Source organism: Alosa pseudoharengus, unplaced genomic scaffold, assembly GCF_046254945.1.
Source record: "Alosa pseudoharengus isolate Yale_2024_CS ecotype anadromous, Long Island Sound unplaced genomic scaffold, YU_APseudo_1.1 YU_APseudo_1.1_scf_23, whole genome shotgun sequence".
NCBI classification, from domain to species: Eukaryota; Metazoa; Chordata; class Actinopteri; order Clupeiformes; family Clupeidae; genus Alosa; species Alosa pseudoharengus.
The window spans coordinates 7,257,223-7,276,927 of record NW_027468685.1 but is presented as its reverse complement, the minus strand read 5'-3'; the positions used below and the strand labels follow the sequence as shown (position 1 = coordinate 7,276,927).

Here is a 19,705-nt window from a genome sequence, read left to right as displayed (position 1 = left end):
TTACAGGTTCACCGTGCCATTCTAAAAGAAAAAATAGCAAATTATAATAGAGCTATTCGGAATGAGAGAAGGAACCACTTCTCTAAGGTAATTGCTGAAAACAGTGGAAACTCTAGGGTGTTGTTCTCTACCATTGATAGGCTATTGCATCAAACACCTTTTGATACACTCAGTCAGGCATCCTCTCTAAGATGCGAAGAATTTGCAGACTTCTTCAAAAACAAAGTAATTTCTATAAGGGAGGCTATTGGTAACACAGTAATATGTTTGATAGTACACCCAAAAACAGCCCCCCAAAATTAAGGTCCTTTAGCAATATTACTCAATCTGAGCTTGATAAAATTATAACTCAAACCGGCTCCTCAACATGTGTTTTAGATCCAATCCCTACTAGATTCCTCAAAAAAGTATATGATAGCTTAGCTCCCTTTATTCTCAAGGTAATAAATACCTCATTAGAAACAGGTATATTTCCAACTGCTTTTAAAACCGTTGTTGTGAAACCTTTACTTAAAAAGTCAAATCGCGACCATACCAATCTGAGCAACTACAGGCCTATATCAAATCTACCGTTCCTGAGCAAAGTACTTGAAAAAGTTGTTTGTAATCAGTTAAATACCTTCCTCAACGAAAACAGTATCCTTGAAAAATTCCAATCAGGTTTTAGATCAAATCACAGCACAGAAACGGCTCTAGTAAAAATAGTCAATGATCTCTGGCAAGACTGGCTACTGACTCAAACAAAGTCTCAATCCTTATTCTTCTGGATTTGAGTGCGGCATTTGACACCATTGATCATAGCATCCTAATTCACCGCCTTGCGAAGTGGGTGGGTCTCTCTGATAATGCTCTAAACTGGTTTCAAACCTACATTACTGGCAGAGATTTTTATATCAGTCTAGGAGATCATGTATCTGAAAAACATGACTTGCCTTTTGGTGTGGCCCAGGGGAGCTGCCTTGGTCCCCTGCTATTTTCCCTATATATGCTTCCATTGGGAAATGTCATAAGTCAGCATAATGTAAACTTCCATAGCTACGCAGATGATACCCAATTGTATATTTCTGTGGAGCCAACTAACCCAGATGGCCTTTGCTCCCTCACTGCATGCCTAACCTCCATTAATCAGTGGATGAGCAAAAATTTTCTGAAACTAAATGATGACAAAACAGAGGTACTTTTGGTGGGACCAAAACTAAAGCGAGATATTGTTCTTAGTAATCTGGGGAACTTGGCACACCAGGTCAAACCAAAAGTAACAAGCCTCGGTGTCATCTTAGATGCAGAGTTAAGTTTTAAGCCCCATATCAGTAAAGTTACTCAAACAGCCTATTTCCACTTGAGAAACATTGCCAAAGTGCGGCCCTTTTTAACTCAACAAGATGCAGAAAAACTCATTCACGCCTTTATCACTAGCAGGTTAGACTACTGCAATGCACTTTTCACTGGTCTTCCCAAAAAACATCTAAAGAAATTGGCACTCATACAGAACTCTGCGGCTAGACTTTTAACTAAGACTAAGAAGAGAGAACACATCACCCCTGTGTTGGCTGAACTGCACTGGCTCCCTATTTCCTATAGAATTGATTTTAAGGTTATGTTAATTACTTACAAAGCTCTGAATGGCACAGCACCTTCATATATCTCTGAGCTTTTAATATCTTATCAACCACAAAGGAAACTTAGATCATCCAATTCTAATCTTTTAATCGTACCCAAAGTGCTCCACAAACAAAGTGGAGAAGCTGCTTTTATCCATTATGCCCCCAAACTATGGAACACCCTGCCTCTGTACATCAAGCAGGCGAGTTCAGTAAATATTTTTAAAAAAGATCTGAAAACATACCTGTACAGGAAAGCTTTTAGTTAACTCGTCTTATCCTGTAGACTACTTTTTCAGATTATTCTACATCTGCTGCTATTGGAGGGCGCAGCCAGCCAGAAGCAGATGGGCTCCCCCTATTAAGTCAGGTTCTGCTCAAGGTTTCTTCCTGGAATATAGGAGTTTTTCCTTGCCACAGTTGCCATATGGCGTGCTTGTGGGGGGTAAGAGGGTTAAGGCTGCCAGTCTTATGACATGTCATTTTCTATATTTTTGATATGTTGCTGAGTGGATCATAAACGGCCCCAGCAATGAAGAAATGTGATTGATAATGACTGACTGACTATTATTTTGTTACATGCTTCAAATGTAAAGCACTTTGAGCTGCATTCTGTGTATGAAAGGTGCTATACAAATAAAGCTTATTATTATATTATATTATTATTATTTATTTATTTATTTATTTATTTATTTATTTATTTATTTATTTATTTTTTTTGGGGGGGGGGGGGGGGGGGTTAGTGTGATACCTCCCTGAAATGACTTTTTGCGGGTTGGGATGTCTGCAATTAGCTTCAACTATCATCAATGAACATGGCTGTCAGACAGTTAAGGCATGAACCACTGACTTCATCTACACTAACAGAAATATTTGACATGATGTCATTTCCTGTTTGTCCTGCGCAGATTCAAGGAGCAGCATGTTTTCATGTTGGATTCTGCTTTACGGAACTACTGGCGTTGGGCTTTTCATCATCGCTGTAGCTATGGCTGTAGGTTCACACCAGAGTAAGTAGGACTGTTATTTACCATAGAGAGTGATGCATGTTGATTCATGTTGATGCAAGTGAGAGATAACGAGGACAAAAATCCTGATTCCGAGCATTTGTGAAGCTTGAACTTGTGTACTTTAGAATAGTGTAAAGAGGATAAAACGCACGCACACCCAAATCTGATCCTGGGTGCTGGACAAAACACTTACGATGAGAGAGAGAAAAAAAAGTCCGCAACACCAGTATATGCTCCCAAGTTATATTTTATTTACCGTGACGTTTCGGGCCAACTCAAGCCCTTCATCAGACGTTAGTCAAAAATCAAAGGACACCCATATATGTACAATTAAGTGATCACATGATCACACAGTGGTGTTACACAGGAAAGTAATTAATCAATCACAGCAAGTGATTGGGAGCATATACTGGTGTTGCGGACTTTTTTCTCTCTCTCTCATCGTACTTTAGAATAGTAACTCGTTTGAGAAAAATTGTATTAAATTGATGGATGTTTAAGGTATATTTAGTCAATGTGTAACATCTCTTGTCAGGTAAATGTCTTGGGATTAAAATGTTACCCCAACATGCACAGGACAATCATGCAGATGAACCAGACACAACAATGTTTTTATGTTTTTTTTTTTCTTGTAGGTAAACATGAAGCGGACACTTTGACAGAGTCATCTTACACAGTGTGTAATGTAAACATGTCACATCTAAACATCTTGATCCCTATTCTACTTTGTACAGCAATTTGAGCAGCATTCATAAACCTTTGATGTGTGCTTCTTGCAGGAGGTGCAATATGTAAGTCTGGACAACCTTCATTTAAGAAAGCCAAGGAGAGATGGACAAAAGGCTTACAAGGTGGAAAACCAAACTACATGAAATGCGATAAATGTAGAGTAGAAGTACATTTTTATTATTGACACAATTTAATGTTTCCTTTTGGCTTCATTGCTTGTTTGTTTTATCCATATTTTCCACTAACAATGTACAGTATATATCATGGCCACATATAAGCTATGAGTTTTTAGTTTTTTTTCTCAAATGTATTGTCCTGATGTCTTAGCAATAATTTCAACAATGATGTTTGAAGAAAGATTTAAACTGTTTTACAACCTCTGTCCCGTAACCATGAACTTGATGATTAAAGTAATGCAACATTTATAAGAAAACATACAATGTCTTTGTCTGCATTTATTTTAGGACCAAGGAGAGATCATTCTTGACCTCATACATAGCAAACACGACCACATCTCCATCCTCTCATGGGCTTAGTTATTGGTCCGCTCAGTTGGATAGACAACAAGCAAGCGCTCACATGAGGATGAGAACATATTGTGCTATAACCAAATGCTACCACTAGAGGGTCACATGCATCACAGTACCCACTGTACTGTATATCCATTTATGCCGAACTTACTTCCTGATTGTTGAACTCAACGGTGTCTACAATCTGTGCTTCTAACCGGTATAGCTTTTGTCAAATTCTGCCCCTCAGGTGCTGTTGTTGTCCATTCCGTATGTGTACTGAAAAAAATATACCTGTGTGTGTGTTAAAAAAACCCACTGTTGTTTGTACACAATGCAGACTCTGTAAATTGGAAGTAAACAAATAGTCTCTAATGAAGCCATACACATATCCAGTAAAGCAATATATTATGGCAGGCAATATATTACGGAAGGCAGAGGCGTAATTTGATAGGTTTTTGATATTTTAAGACACATGCACGGACTCTGCAGTGAAGTTTTGATCCTTAAGGTTGCAGAGGGGAAATGTCTTGACCTCAGTTGGTCCACATGACTGACTTTAAATAAAAAGAAAGAACCTTTAATGACGGAGGTCATTCAGATACATCCTGTTAACCATGCAAGCATAGTATAAATGTAACGTAGGAAGCAGTCAATAGACTCAGCTTTAGAGCTGCATTTCCCCGTCACACCAGCACAAATTTGAATTTATGGAGGCATATGTTTAAATGATTCAGTATTTTATGATTTTCTTCAATAAAATATGCAGTTTAACGTATAAAAATAGAGATTTTCTCAGGTAGTATTTACAGAGTCCAACACAGGCTCAGTATGCAGAGGGAAACGCACACTTCAATCATTCACTTCACAGTAAGTCCAACCATTACGCCTCCACGCCAGTAGGGGGAGACAGGTGGCCGGGGACATTGGGAGCAATAGGGCTTGGTTCTTCCACATCTGGGGCAGGTTGCAGTAATTCTGGGGGGTTGAAGGGACAAGTGGTTGTGATGGATTGTCCGGATGGGACCTTCTTTTCCTTCTGGCCTAATTTGGAAAACTGGCAGGCCCTGGTCTTGTTTGTAGGTACGACAATCTGGGAAAGGTTCAATCCTGTGTTCCACTCCTGGGCCTTTCGCATTAGGACCTCATTGTGTACTGAATGTTGGGGCAGTCGTGGCCTACTGGTTAGGCCTTCGGACTTGGAACTTGCCGGTTTGATCCCCGATCAGTGGGAGTGACTGAAGTGTCCTTGAGCAAAGCACCTAACCCCTCACTGCTACCCAAGCACCACTGTAGCAAGGCAGCTCACTGCTCCGGGTTAGTGTGTGCTTCACCTCACTGTGTGTTCACTGTGTGTTCTGTGTGTTCACTAATTCACCTATGGGATAAATGCAGAGACCAAATTCCTTGTATACTTGGCCTAGAAACCTGATATACATATATGTGTAGAGCCGTTTCCACTCACGTAGGTGACGTCTTACTGCTGGCGATTACATTTTCCTCTCTTCAGCTCTCAGGAGGTGGCCCCTCGTCACCCATCCCTTCAACCTGGCTGGCACCTGGTCTCCCTCCTGCCAGTCTTTCCAGGAGTCTGGAGTCTCTACAGCGACCTTGGACTCAACAGCCGCCGTATTCCCTCGGGTCTGAGGTTCATCTCTTGTTTCATCTCCTCTCAAACGGGACAAGACAAAATATGTGCTATCACCAAGTGCTGCCACTAGAGGGTCACATGCATCACAGTATCTACATCTATTTATGGCTAAATTAATTATTCTGGTTGTTGAATTGAATTCCTCCATGTCTACAATCTGTGATTCAAACTTGTATAGTTTTTGTCAAGTTCTGCAAATTGCTCCTCAGGTTCTCTAGTTGTATGTGCACTCAAAGAAATATACCAGTGTGTGCACACAAAACAAAAAACACAGTTGTTTGTACACAATGCAGACTACAAATGGGAAGTAAACAAACAATCTCTAATAAAGCCATACACAATAAAATATTAAAATATCTAAAAAATAAAATATCTAAAATATTAAAATACCTTTCTCCTGACACACAGACTCTGCAGTAAAGTTTTGATCCTTAAGGTTGCTGAGGGGAAATGTCTTGACCTCAGTTGGCCCACATGACTGACTTCAAATAAAAAGAAAGAACCTTTAATGACGGATGTCATGAAGATACATCCTGTTAACCCACGCAAGCAAAATGCATAGTATGAACTTTCACACTGCCCTTTATAGTTCCACTCCACTCAGACTGAAACTGCTAAAAGCAACACAATGTGTGTTTTTTTCCTACAAACTCATATTGATGACCTGGTATTGCTTATGTAGCTTAGTTGACAAACTGCCCACCTTAGCACTAAATATACCCCGTACAACTGCCCACCTTAGCACTAAATATACCCCGTTCAACTGGCCACCTTAGCACTAAATATAACCTGTTCAACTACCCGGTACAACTGAAAGTGGATAAGAAGGGGAATTCCTCCTCTGTTACTCTAACACCCGTGGGAGAAGATGCAGAAAGCAGAGAGATGATGAGAGGAGTAACAATGCATCGGTGAGCACCATAGTAAGAGCTGCAGGGATACGCAGCCAAAAACCTCCACAGAAGAATAGCTGAAGAGCAGGTCACTGATAGAGCACAGATAAATGCATTTCCTCTTGCCGAAGGTCACTGATAGAGCACAGATAAATGCATTTCCTCTTGTTGTTAACAGTGCAGTTGCTGTGGCTTGCAAATGAGTCGCTGTGTTGACTGTACTGTTGACTGTTTATAGATGGGGTGTGTGTGGGTGTGGGCGGGGGGGGGGGTGGGATGTACCTGTGTGTGTGTGTGTGTGTGTGTGTGTGTGTGTGTGTGTTATGGTGTGTGTGTGTGAGTGTATTATGGTGTGTGCGGGGTGTTATGGTGTGTGTGTGTGTGTGTGTGTGTGTGTGTGAGTGTATTATGGTGTGTGCGGGGTGTAATGGTGTGTGTGTGTGTGTGTGTGTGTTCTCAGCATATCTTCTTGCATTTTGACCGCAGACAGTAAACAAAGTTGAAATGTTTGGATATTAGAATGCACAAGTATTGACATCCTTGATCTGTATTGCCGTATTTGATATTTCAGTCTTTCAAGTTGCATCTTCAGAAATTCAAACTTTGAAGTTCCACACACTCTGGGTTTCTGGCCAGAACTGCGGGTGGAACAAGAAACACGGTTGATCTTCCGGTGACGACTTCGACTCAGGGGCTACAGCCGTCCGCTTTCACAGAGGTGTGACCAAGGCCCCTCGCTCTCACCTGTATCTCGCACATCTCTACTCTGCGTGGTTAGACCAAAACTAGAGCAATCAAAGTGACACTGAGCTCTTCATGAGCCGTTTATGAGAAGAGGACTCACCTACTTGACCTTTACACCTGCACCCTATGCAGTGATACAACACTCACAATTCAAGTGAAACTCAAAACTTATCTTTAAAAAAAAACTTTCCTCCCAAAAAAGAGATGCTCTATGCTTGTCATTACTAGATCACCATTCAAAAAAATAATAAACCATATATTTAATGAAGAGGTTGAATGAATAAATACACACCCACCCTACATATGTATAAGTCTATAAGTATATACTTATATTTTATATATAAATAAGTCTATAAAATCAAAGAAGAACATGATCAGAAAAGGCTACTTTGTTGACCCCCAAATATGACCTTAAACGAGCATGCCTGATTGAGGCACAGGGCTGTGTTACATTCAAATCTGACCTGGTTTGTGCATTCTTCTTTGAACCCATGCACTGGAAAATGTGCTGTGTAAGCCAACACATTTCTTTGTGGGTGAAGATTGTGAAGGCCTAAAATCATTCTGATTCATTTTAAGCTATATTCGGCATGGTCTTGAGAAAATAAACCTATTCTAAAACTGTGTTGGCAAGTAGTTGGCCAGCAAACCATATCTTAATCACCATCAGCGCCCAAAGAAAATAAGTTGAAAATGTTTAAGATAATCTTCCAAATATACTGCACTCTGTGTCAGTGGGATGCCTAAACTCCAGTTGGATTGGGCGTCTGTTCAATATAGGTCATTCATGTGCAATGGAAATATTATAGTTGAAAATCAAGACACGGTTTCCTGTAAACATCAGTCGTCTTGTGGCGAGAACGCAAAGGTCACAGCTTGACTGTGTCAGCACAAACGGGACAAAGAATGGGACACATGATGCTACCTGGCAAAACGACCGCGTGCATCTGGATGCTGCTTTTTCTTTTCTCTGCATCAAAAAGTAAGTTTTCTTTCATGTTTCATGTTATACTGTATTAAATCTCTAACGCTAAAAAAGGTCTGGACTTTTCTTTTGTATCGTGGAACATCATTTTATTTTATCACAAGCCATTCTTGACAATCTCATAAAAATAACTATCATTGCATCATGTCATTTCTAAATTTCAGGATCCCATGTTTCGTCTGATATATTGGTTCAGACCCCCGGCAAAGTGGAGGTGATGGTGGGTCAACCTATAACACTGAGGTGTCATACCAAAGGTGTTGTTACTGTTTCCAATAAAATGTACTGCTTTACTGTCAGCTGGCTGAAAGTGCATCCAGCAACTGGGAAAATGGAGACCATCAGCTTTGAGAATTACGATGTAAAAGATGGAGCAATATGTGAAGTAACAATTACCAGCGCAACTCAGAAAGATTCTGGCATCTATTATTGTTCGGTGAAACCGGATCAGTACACACTGCACGGCAATGGATCCAGTGTTGTTGTAACAGGTAAGTTATTGTTGTTATTTAAAAAAAAAAAAAAAAAAAAAAAATATATATATATATATATATATATATATATATATGTGTGTGTGTACTCGTGTACTCAACCCTTTGAAAGTGATACGGTTAAACCATATTTATATATTATATATATATATATATATATATATATATATATATATATATATTTTATTTTTTTTAAATAACATAAGGATAATGTCAAGAAGCATTTCACAGAGACATTTACAACTGTTTCGTACATCTGTTGTAGACAACCTTGATGTCTCCGTGGAACTCATCGTCTCGTCATTGGACAGTGGAAACAGCACAACCTTGTTCATCTGCAGGGCAGAGGGGGTCACTTCATCAGAGGTCCGCATCGCCTGGATTTTAAACGGTGAAGAACACTCTGGGTTGACGGAATCTGTTTGGTCGGAGGGGAAAGAGATGACCCAGGGCCTCCTCTGGCTGTCTGAGTCTGACTGGCAATCTGGAGCCCAGTGCACATGCTCGGTGGAAACCAGAGGCCAAAACATCTCCAAGAGCCTTCAGTGTAAGGTCACTATTCAATAATTGCAAATACAGCAAAAATTATTTAAAAAAAACAATATAAAAATACATGTCATGCCCCTTGGGCTTTCTTGAAAGGTTTAAAACACCTCCACAGTCTTGTTTGAAAAACATTTCACCTCACGATTCAAGATTGAATACTTTATTGCCATACAACTCGGTGCAGGTTGCTAGGGATTTACTGTACTTCATGTGCTCATGACAGGATATCAACAAAGACACAAAAATGACATAGATTGCTTGTTTGATGGATTGAGTGTTTTATTATTTTATATTTTGTAAAATGAGTGCACAATTTAGTAAAATTAATGCACAATTTAGCATAACAAGTGCACAATTTACTGCATTGAACGCACAATCTAGTAAAATAAGACCACAATTTAGTAAAATGAGTGCACAATTTAGTAAAATAAGTGCTCGTTCTCTCAATATAAAAAATAACATTTAGCAATGACACTTCCCTGGCTCCATATGTGACAACCTATGAAAATTCTTCTTTGAGTCATTTTAGAAATATAGAAATGCCTGGTTAGCCATATCACACGGCTCGCATAATCAGAATAGTAATAAAGTAACAGAATTATGTATAAATACTCTTTTGATCCCGTGAGGGAAATTTGGTCTCTGCATTTATCCCAATCCGTGAATTAGTGAAACACACTCAGCACACAGTGAGGTGAAGCACACACTAATCCCGGCGCAGTGAGCTGCCTGTAACAACAGCGGCGCTCGGGGAGCAATGAGGGGTTAGGTGCCTTGCTCAAGGGCACCTCAACCGTGCCTACTGGTCGGGGTTCGACCCGGCAACCCTCCAGTTACAAGTTCATAGCGCTAACCAGTAGGCCACGGCTGCCCCATGTGGAGTTTATAGAATAAATACAGCAGGTTACACATTTAAAATACACTTCAGTCACTAAAAGCATTTTAAAGGAAAATGTCACGAAGAAGAGTTTAATTGGCATGTATCCTCTCATGTTTTCTCCTATATAGATATAGACTGGTCTTTGTGCTCCTCATACCTGCTCTATGGAGTCTACGGTTCAGTGCTCTTTGCCATTGCCATGGCCATCTTCTCTGCAGTGATTTTCTGTCAAAGTAAGTTCAGCAGTAGTGCTACTCATCACATTTTGATATCACCTCACAAGTAGCAGTATTCCTTTATTTAGTTTCTGTTTTCATTGCAACAACTATTATACAGAAAGATTGGGTATTATGATAAATGTTGGTTGCCAAGTCGTTGGCAATTGTCATTTGTTGACATACAGAGGAAGGCAATGGCAACACTCACACTGGGGTGCCCAAGAATATAGTCAATACTACTTGACTTTATAATCAATGATGTTGACTTTATAATCAGACCTTAAGTCTATGACATGAGTTGTAACATACCGTGGTCAAGTTATTTTAATGTTTAACATGCATTTAACATTCAAACTTAAATCAACTGTAAAGCATGGAGACTTCCTTCCCTCATATCGAAGACCTTCAAGGTTTGACTTTTACGTCCAATTTTGCCTTTAAAAAAAAAAAACGATTGTCTAGCTTTTTTTCCTCAAAATTTAAATCCTCTGACAAATTGACCAAGTCACATGAAACCAATTGTGCAACATGCCACGCCTATTTTTCACGCTACATGCAAGCGTGTTGGAAGCGTTTCCATTCATCCATCCAATTTTTTCACATGTCAAGACATACAAAGAGATCGAAATTGCGTTTCCTACTATCCCACGGTGGAGACAAGACATATTTTACCAATTAGGTCCACAGACAAACATAACATTCAAGTAAACAATATAAAAAGTAAAAATAAGAAGGCACATACAATGAAGAAATAAGAGCAGCAAAATTTGGTTGAAATTGTGCAATTGTGCATACAGTAGACAGTCAATATAATAGTGCAACAGTCAGGCCAATAAATGGCTGAGGTAGTTCTGTTTGACCTAAGTATGCAAGTGGCATAGTGGTGCAAGTTATGTAAGGGTTAGGGTTATGCAGAAGTGTGTTCAGAAGTGTTCAGGACAACAACAAGTTGCAAAGTGTGCAAGTGTACAAGTGGAGTAGTGCAAGTGGAGTAGTGCAAGGCAGCCATTGCATTGTAATTACATTGTAATTGGCAGAGAGGCCGTCGCAGCACCGCATCAGACACGCTTCTGGTAGGCAAAAACATAGAAAACTCCATGCAGCCACCACGCAACTGACACGCAACAGACACGCGACGTTCACGCCACGGACCCGTGTGAAACAGGCCTAAGAGTCAGCGTCAGTGACAGTGGGGGACCTGCGCTTTGTTGATAAAGTCAACTGCAGTCGGGAAGAGACTTGAGTTTGTGCCATGAGGTTCAGGTCCTGATGGACCTGGGGGAGGGAAGTGGTTCAAAGAGATTGTGTCCAGGGTGGGAGGGGTCAGCCACAATCCTACCTCATGACATCAAACCAACTCTGTCTCATAGACAATAATGTTTTAAAAATACCTTTTGCATGATTTTAAAAAATAATTCTTAGAAATTGTTGAAGAGCTATTTAAAAGGCTAGCCTTTTAAAATTATATCGTCACAATGTAACAATATAATTACAATTCATAGAATGCTTTTGTCACTGAACCTCTGCTTCAGGCTGTGCAGCACACACTGGTTGACCCTGGTACCAAGCACTCTAGCAACTAGCACACAGCCACAAGACAATGCGTCAACATAACCAACATTGCAAGTAATCAAAGACCAACATTTATGAACGCTTTGCACAGCATTATGGGAGTTCACAGTCTAGGCTCGGTTCATTACAATATCATGTAACACATTCTGCAGCCTTCTTGTGAAATCTCTGACTTTGATGCTGACAGTAATGACATCCTTTTTGTTCACAGGTCGGAAGGTTAGTGGTAAAAGTCGGAGGGCTGAAAACAGAAGGCCAGATCATGGTAAGAAGTCTTCTGTAAAATAGTGTGATACGGCAAGGAGTTATTATGAGTTATGCATAGTTGTAGAATAATTTACATAACAACTTGATTGAGTTCAATTACACTAAGCGCTATATCGAATTGATGGCATATAACATTTTAGAAAAAGCTGGTTGTTTTGGATGTAAATGTTTGGATGATATGTTACTCCTTGAATGCAAATGTGAGGCATGCAGTTAGGTTGTTGGTATCAGCATAAGAGGGCATATGTGCTCATATCTCATGTACAGTATGTAAAAGAACCACCTACTCTGTGTTTTCCCCAAGGCAATCATGGAAGATATGACATAAGATCGTCCGAAATGGTAAGTAAACATCACACAAGGGATAGGTAGAGGATCTTGACTGATACCCTGAAACTTTAGTTGACAATGAGATTAACTTCATATGAGGTACGCTTTTTCCTCCGAAATCGCACTGTGCCTACTTCAAAGGGCACTGTTTCCACCTATTTAGGCCAACCATCAAATGCTTGACCTCTTTAGAAAGACCCTGTAGTTTCTTGGAAAACAAGCAGAACATTTGTGTGAAGTACTTGAGTTACAGAGGCTAGAATATTGTTTTTTCTTTCTACCGGGTTACAAACATCAATCAACTAACCACATTTCAGCCCTCTAAGTCACTTGAGGCACTTGAAAAACACAAATGAGTCCTAGCACTAGGTCTTTTGAAGCTGTGTGTAAAAGTAGATCAATATAGAAGAGGAGATGAGTAGTTTAGACAATTATTTGTAGGTATGTCCATATGTTTTGCAAAAAATACTATGAAGACTCCCCATAATACCTTTGGTTACCCACAATGCATATACTGACAATAAAAGGCTTACTGTATATTAACCCCTTGGTGTAGAAGCATAATCATGGTCGCAAATGAAAGGTAACACTCTGAAGTGTCATGCTAGTGACTGGTTTGTATGTGAAAGTAATTGTAGGTGGATGTAATTACTTGACAAAAACACAGCAGACTTCGGCAGTATTCCAGATATCCAAGATTCAGGCTTTACTTTACAATAACGCGCGTCAAGGGAGAATACAGCTTTCAGCTCGGAAGCTTCAACTTTAATTCTAAAGACTACAGGAAGAGGCCGGCCTTTTATGCTCAATTTGCAAGGGTGTGGTCCACGTGGTGATCATGGGTACAACGTCCTCTGATTGGCTTCCTCTTCCCGCCGTTTCCGTCAGCCACACCCAGACACACCTACCCACACCTGAACACACCCCCTTACCATTGACACACTAGGCAGGCTCCTCAGGTAGAAATGTTATACAGGATGTTCTAAACATTCTTACACTTAATTCATTGTATTCCTTGTACTGAGACTATAAAAATGATACCAAACATGAATACATTTACAGTTAATAACACAAACATATAATTCAGCTAAGGTTTAGCCCATGGTCTTTGTCTACTCCAAAGACAGAACAAAGGGCTTGTGGAACAGGCCAAAAGGTGCCCAGTGGGGAACATTTCACACCTACATCTGCATTGAATACATCAAAGCAAGAAAGACAGAATGCACTTTCTATGTAAATGGAGCAAGAAAAAGGTCATAAAAATAATTCCCATCATATGTCAGGGGTTCTCATATGGAATGACTACACTCAATAATCAATATGGAATAATATTGTATAATTTGAAATGTTTTTGTCCAGTTCAACTTATTGTGAAAAACATGATGATAATAAACATATTTTTCATTTCTGTGTGATTGTATCCATAGGAGGTGCAGTATGCTACTTTGGATCAAATCCATTTGGAACAGGCATCCAGAGCGAGAGTTCAGTAGGTCTGCAAGAACTCACCTCAGCCAATGCAAAGTTCAGATGAATGGAGTGGATCAGATGAATATGTGACTCTTTTTCCTGTTATCCGGAAAGCAAACTTTGATACCCGTTATAGACCAACAGTTTTGCCTTTTTTGAGTGCAGAAGAGTCTTGGTCCTTGCTATGGTACTGCCAATACCTATGCTGACTGATGTGTGTACAGCATTGAGGGTTAGCATAGAGTTATCATATCTGTGTGATGACAGGCATGAGGAATGAGGTATAGGTGTATCTAGCAAAGCTTGCAGCATTGATACCATTGTTAACCAACCAAAAGCCATTTTCGAACGTATGCAGAATTCAAAGTCTTTGGTTAAAACACATAGTAAAATGGTAATTGGTAGGTGTAGTTTTGCTTCTGTCAGTCACAAAAGATGCCTGTGAGCACACGTATGTCAAGTTTGGGGCGGCGGTAGTGTAGTGGTTAAGGAGCTGGGCTAGCGTGCAGTAGCCTGAAAGTTGTCGGTTCAATTCCCAATTGAATTTCCAATTCCACCCTTGTGCCCTTGAGCAAGGCACTTAACCCCAAGTTGCTCCGGGGACAATGTGATCCCTTGTAATATAGCTGGCATATGTAAGTCACTTTGGTCAAGAAGTGTCTGCTAAATGTACTGTAATGTAATGTAATGTAAAAGTTTGAGACTCTCCAATAAATTTATGTCTCAACTGCTTGACGTAGGGAGAAAACGTCTTCACTGAATATATTCCACCTCGGATATTACATTCAGTTCTGAACACGACTCTACCTGCAGGTTGCCTGAATGTGCACATCTACATACACATATATTTGCTCATATGAGATGGGAAGACGGAACAGCAACAACAACAACAACAACAACAAAATGATTTAGTGATGTGAGAAATGGAGCAAAAAACTGGACTAACATTAGAGGCGGGGGAATGACCTAATGTGCTTTTAAAGAAGGAGTCGAGTCTAACCCCCCCCCACCCCCCATTTTTATTTTTGGACCCCAAAACATTTGTGTTTTAGCTTGCTTTTTAAATTTGCGCTTTATCTGTTGTATGCCGTAATATTTGTATAAATCATAATACTTGCCGGTCTGCCGCAGTGTTTTGTATGCCTAACAACACAACAACAAACTAGATAGATTTGAAAGTTAGACACATCAGAGACCCGAACACCTGTATTAAAAGTATCAAAGATTTATTTTGTTGCCTATTATTGCACTGTAGTCTTTACATAAACTGACATTCAAATGTCACATAAATCAAGAGCCAGACATTTTGAATGTGAATTCTAGTTGATGAGTTCCAGTATGAAAATCAAAAAGTGTCACGATTATGGACAGAGGTAATGTCAGTGGCATTTTTTTTTTCAAACACAGGAAAGATGTTAAATTCCTAGTCCTATAGACAGATTTCACACAGTAGCCAATCAACAACCAAGCCTATTCATGGTCAGAAACAAAATCATTAACAAATCAACCTTTGTGGGCAAAAAACATCACCAACAAAACAGCTTTGAAGAACATTTCACTGAGGTTGTCGAGCAGGCACCTAATTTCATGTTGCTGTTTAATTGAATTAGGCTCAATACAGTGGTATAACACAACATGACATATTACTGCCAAAAATAGAAAGAAAACAAAGTTTGACTTGTGAAGTTGGTGGGAATGTTTGCAAAAAACACTGACATCTGCTGGACACACAAGAAATAACATACTAATCACTTTGTCACAAGGCCTGTGGTTGAGTCAGATGTTGAAATGCTTTGAATGATATATAATGTTATCAAAACACAACTTCTATGTGAACTTCAGATTTGATGATCAAGCATTTTTTTCATTCTTCATCCAGTTCTATGTGACTTACTTCTCACTGACCAGCTGTTGAAGCAAAATAGCAATGTGAATTCATAGTTGATGCACACAGGATAAATGTCTTTCCTCTGAAAAGCACTGACCTGCTTCCTGTTAGGATCTTCCTGATATGCTGTGCCATGGCAACCATCATCATTTGCAGCAAAAGAGCTGATGCAATCCCCAGCATTCTATGTACACTGGCAGTATGGCATATGTCTTGAAGATCTATAAGAAAATGCATCAGTCAATCAATCAATTGTAAAATCACTCACTCACTCACACACTCAATCAATTTACCAATCAATCAATTAACCAATTGACCAGTCACTTAACCAACCAATCTATCAACCAATCAATCATCCACTCACTTAGTTTCTCAATCAGTCAAGTCAATGCTTTATTGCCAGTACGATGGAACATCGCCTGGAATTTGGCTTAGATAGATACTGTACAGTACAGTATGCTCACTAACTAAATAATGATGAAGACAAATATTGCCTGATCTGACGTTCTGAAGTTCCCTTTTATCTGTCTTTCAGCTGTGCTCAACTCAGGACTGGGTGCACATATATTTTCATGTATGACATTCTGAGAATAATAATAATAATAATAATAATAATAATAATAATAATAATAATAATAATAAAAAGAATAAGAATAATAATGTAATAAAAGATAACCAAGACATAATTGGAATATTCAATGTATATTTAGTCCTGCTTGATTTTAACTGATTGGAGCTTTGGCTTACCACTTAAGGTGAGGCTTCTATTGAGTCTCATCCCTCTGCTCTCCACCACACAAGTGTGCTTCCCTCCCGATCCGAACTCCGGGAGAGACACTACAACTTGGTTACGCGTGAATACAGAGGGTGGGGAGCTGCCATTGGTCCAGACAGACTCAGATTGGCCCCTTTCCTCGCTCTCGTCTTCAAGGACCCAGAACACACGCGCTTGGGATGGGTGGACGCCAGTGACCACACAAGTAAGAACAGCAAGCGAATCGTTTCTGTGGTGGACAGTCAATGCAATTTCAACTGAGGGACTGTCTTGGCCTGTAAAAATACATAAGAGCATACACAGTATTTATCCACAGAATACTTTTTTTATGTAGTATTTGCTGTTGAAGAATTACTGAATTACTGAACACCTTAACCAAATCCAACCCATAACCTTTACTTTAATCATACATTTTAGTCAACAGAGTGTCAACAGATTGATAATGTAAGCATCTGTAGATAGTCTGTGAACGACTATCAAAGTAAAGTATGACAAATATTAAATGTGAATGTATATGGGAATATACAACATGTTGAACAACGTGTATGGGATATCTTGGACAACAACAACAAAAACTCTCACTCGCTCCTACTCGTACTTTCAACAACAACCACTGTTCCATTGCCAATGAACAATCTTTCCTTGTACACAACAGCACAGTAATATGTCCCAGAATCCTCTGTGGTTGCCCTGGGGATGTCTGCTCGGCAGGACTGTCTCTCGACATCGATGTGCATTTGGATGTTCTTGCAGAGTTCCATCGTGTCGCTCTGGGGGTGCAGTTTCATCCAGGCGACCGTGTAGCAGAACGAGACAATGTCGAGCACCTGGCAATAGAGGCTCGCTGTCTCGTTGATCCTGCTCTTTATGGCTGGGGGATACTGGGTGAGATTCTGACCCATCACGGCAACTGGGAGATAAGGACATGAATAAACTATCATTTGCCAGAGTAGAGTGCAGAGGTAAATTCATAGTATCCATGTGTCATTCACTATTCGTTTGTTTCAATAAGTTACAGCACCACATGGGGTGGTGGTAGCGTAATGGCTAAGGAGCTGGGCTAGCATGATGTAGCCTAAAAAGTTGTGGGTTCAATTTCCGGTTTCCATAGTTTCCAGCAAGGCATCTAACCCTGAGTTGCTCTATGGAGACTGGCCCTAGGCCTTGTAATATAATTGACATACGTAAGTCACTTTGGATGAAAGCATCTGCTTAATGAATAAATAATAATGGCAAACTCTTTTTTACTGGAGACAAAGTTAAAGTAGGCCTAATATGGTTACTCTGAAACAATTTTACTGAAGTAAGAGGAGTAAGAAAGAAAAAAGAATAAGAAATGCATACCGTAATTTCACATTTATTAACCAACGTTTATACACTGATTTTGCTAAATTTCTTCAGGTTAATACACAAATGCAATTTGCGTAAAAGACTGCCCTGCGGTTTATACACAATGCAGGCTAATACATGGCAAATTACTGTATCCTTTGTGGCCCCTTTCATCAGTATCATATCATTTAGGGATTAGCGATTAGCAATAAAAAACAAATTTAGACTTCAAAATTACAGATGTGGTATGTTTTTTTCCTTTCAGCTCACACTGTTCCTTTTCTCTTTGAAGTTTTTGTAGTTTTGGGCTGAACATTTATTAGTGAATTGTCCTTCAAGACAAAAAGAAAAGCAGGACAATACAAGAGTAAACGCTAAAACAAGAGGCTACATTAAGATTCTGGAGGAAAAGATCAGTCAGTGTGCCGAGAGACATGCCACAATAGGCGGCATTTGACCATTTAACCATACAATGATCCAAAACATACAGCCAAAAAAGGCAAGAAATGGTTAACAGAGAACAATATCAACATTTTAGCAACACATATCAGAGAACAATATCAACATTAGTGGGCTAGCCATAGTCGAGATCTCAGTCCGTCAAAAAAGTGAGCACAAGGCCAGAGTGATGGCAAATAATCGTCCCTGCCTCAAAACCCGGGTTTCTGCTAAAAAGGTGTAGTCTAGAATAATTTTGGAGACATGGAGAGTCTTGGTAGGTATTATATGAACCATTTTGAGAGCTGTAAATGCAAATACAGATGTTTCCAATGATTGTAAAAAAGGGTATGAATAATTTTGGACACACCATTTTTTATAAAAATGATAAAAAAGACAAAAACACTTCTTTTTATGATTCCATGTTTCTCCCACATTTCCAGGCATTTCCAGTGGCACAGAAAACAACATTGAGGTAAGGGTAACTTGGGGACACACAAGAAAAAGATTTGTAAAGTTGACATTTTGAATTAAAGTATTACACTAAAGTCCGATTAATTTTCATTTCAGAGTATCTATACATTGGTTTTGAACATTTCAACTGGAAACTTGAATGGGTCTACACAGGCGTGAGAGTAGTTGTAGTGGTGTGCGCATCCCCACTGGTAAGGTGCAGGGCAAATGGAACTAGAACTCAAAAAGAATTAAATGCCCGCACTCTGCTAAAAACTCCCATACGTTTATTATGTGCTGCAATGTTTCGACTCAGCTGGGTCTTCCTCAGGCAAAAACCTAAAACCTGAAACCAAAAAACCTACCTGAGGAAGACCCAGCCGAGTCGAAACGTTGCAGCTCATAATAAATGTACGGGAGTTTTTAGCAGAGTGCGGGCATTTCATTCTGTACAATCGTGAGCCGTGTTGTGCAGGGTGTGTGAGCTGCGATGAGAACAAATGGGATAAAAAAGTTCGCCTACCTGTCAAGCTCCACATGCAGCTGAGCGACAGGACTCTGAGGGGATGCATGGCGAGTGTCAAGTGTGTGAAAGTGTGTGAAACTTAGACGCAGCTAATGTGATGATGGACACATGTCCCACTTGGCCTTTCTAGCCTCCTCTACAAGCACACAGACAGAGAGAGACTGAGAGAGAGTCCTCTACAAGCACACAGACAGAGAGAGACTGAGAGAGAGAGAGAGAGAGACAAACACACACACGCACACACACACACACAATCACACGCACAAACACACATACAAACACACACACGCCTATGCGTGCACACACGCACACACATACAAACACACACACACACACACACACACACACACACACTGCATATCTTCCCTCACATTTTGACATACATGTTTAGATTACCATG

The 19,705-nt window shown here is 39.8% G+C and overlaps 2 protein-coding genes and 2 long non-coding RNA genes across 4 annotated transcripts; 2 read left to right on the top strand and 2 right to left on the bottom strand.

The window, feature by feature from the left end:
* Positions 1-2,525: 2,525 nt before the first annotated feature.
* Positions 2,526-3,723, top strand: LOC143140070 (uncharacterized). The gene is made up of 3 exons (XR_012990533.1): positions 2,526-2,611; positions 3,247-3,287; positions 3,391-3,723. It is a non-coding gene; the product is annotated as an uncharacterized LOC143140070 (long non-coding RNA).
* Positions 3,724-3,782: 59 nt separating this feature from the next.
* Positions 3,783-5,971, bottom strand: LOC143140071 (uncharacterized). Its single transcript, XR_012990534.1, has 2 exons — positions 5,891-5,971; positions 3,783-5,518 (listed from the first exon to the last, which is right to left on the bottom strand). It is a non-coding gene; the product is annotated as an uncharacterized LOC143140071 (long non-coding RNA).
* Positions 5,972-7,968: 1,997 nt separating this feature from the next.
* Positions 7,969-15,125, top strand: LOC143140371 (uncharacterized). The gene is made up of 7 exons (XM_076301190.1): positions 7,969-8,119; positions 8,287-8,613; positions 8,879-9,160; positions 10,168-10,272; positions 12,041-12,094; positions 12,401-12,438; positions 13,854-15,125. The coding sequence occupies exons 1-7, from the start codon at positions 8,044-8,046 to the stop codon at positions 13,917-13,919; spliced, it is 948 nt and encodes a 315-aa protein (XP_076157305.1). The 5' UTR covers positions 7,969-8,043; the 3' UTR covers positions 13,920-15,125.
* Positions 15,126-15,209: 84 nt separating this feature from the next.
* Positions 15,210-19,514, bottom strand: LOC143140372 (uncharacterized). The gene is made up of 5 exons (XM_076301191.1): positions 19,303-19,514; positions 17,158-17,469; positions 16,532-16,834; positions 15,882-16,005; positions 15,210-15,804 (listed from the first exon to the last, which is right to left on the bottom strand). The coding sequence occupies exons 1-5, from the start codon at positions 19,349-19,351 to the stop codon at positions 15,768-15,770; spliced, it is 825 nt and encodes a 274-aa protein (XP_076157306.1). The 5' UTR covers positions 19,352-19,514; the 3' UTR covers positions 15,210-15,767.
* Positions 19,515-19,705: the final 191 nt, after the last annotated feature.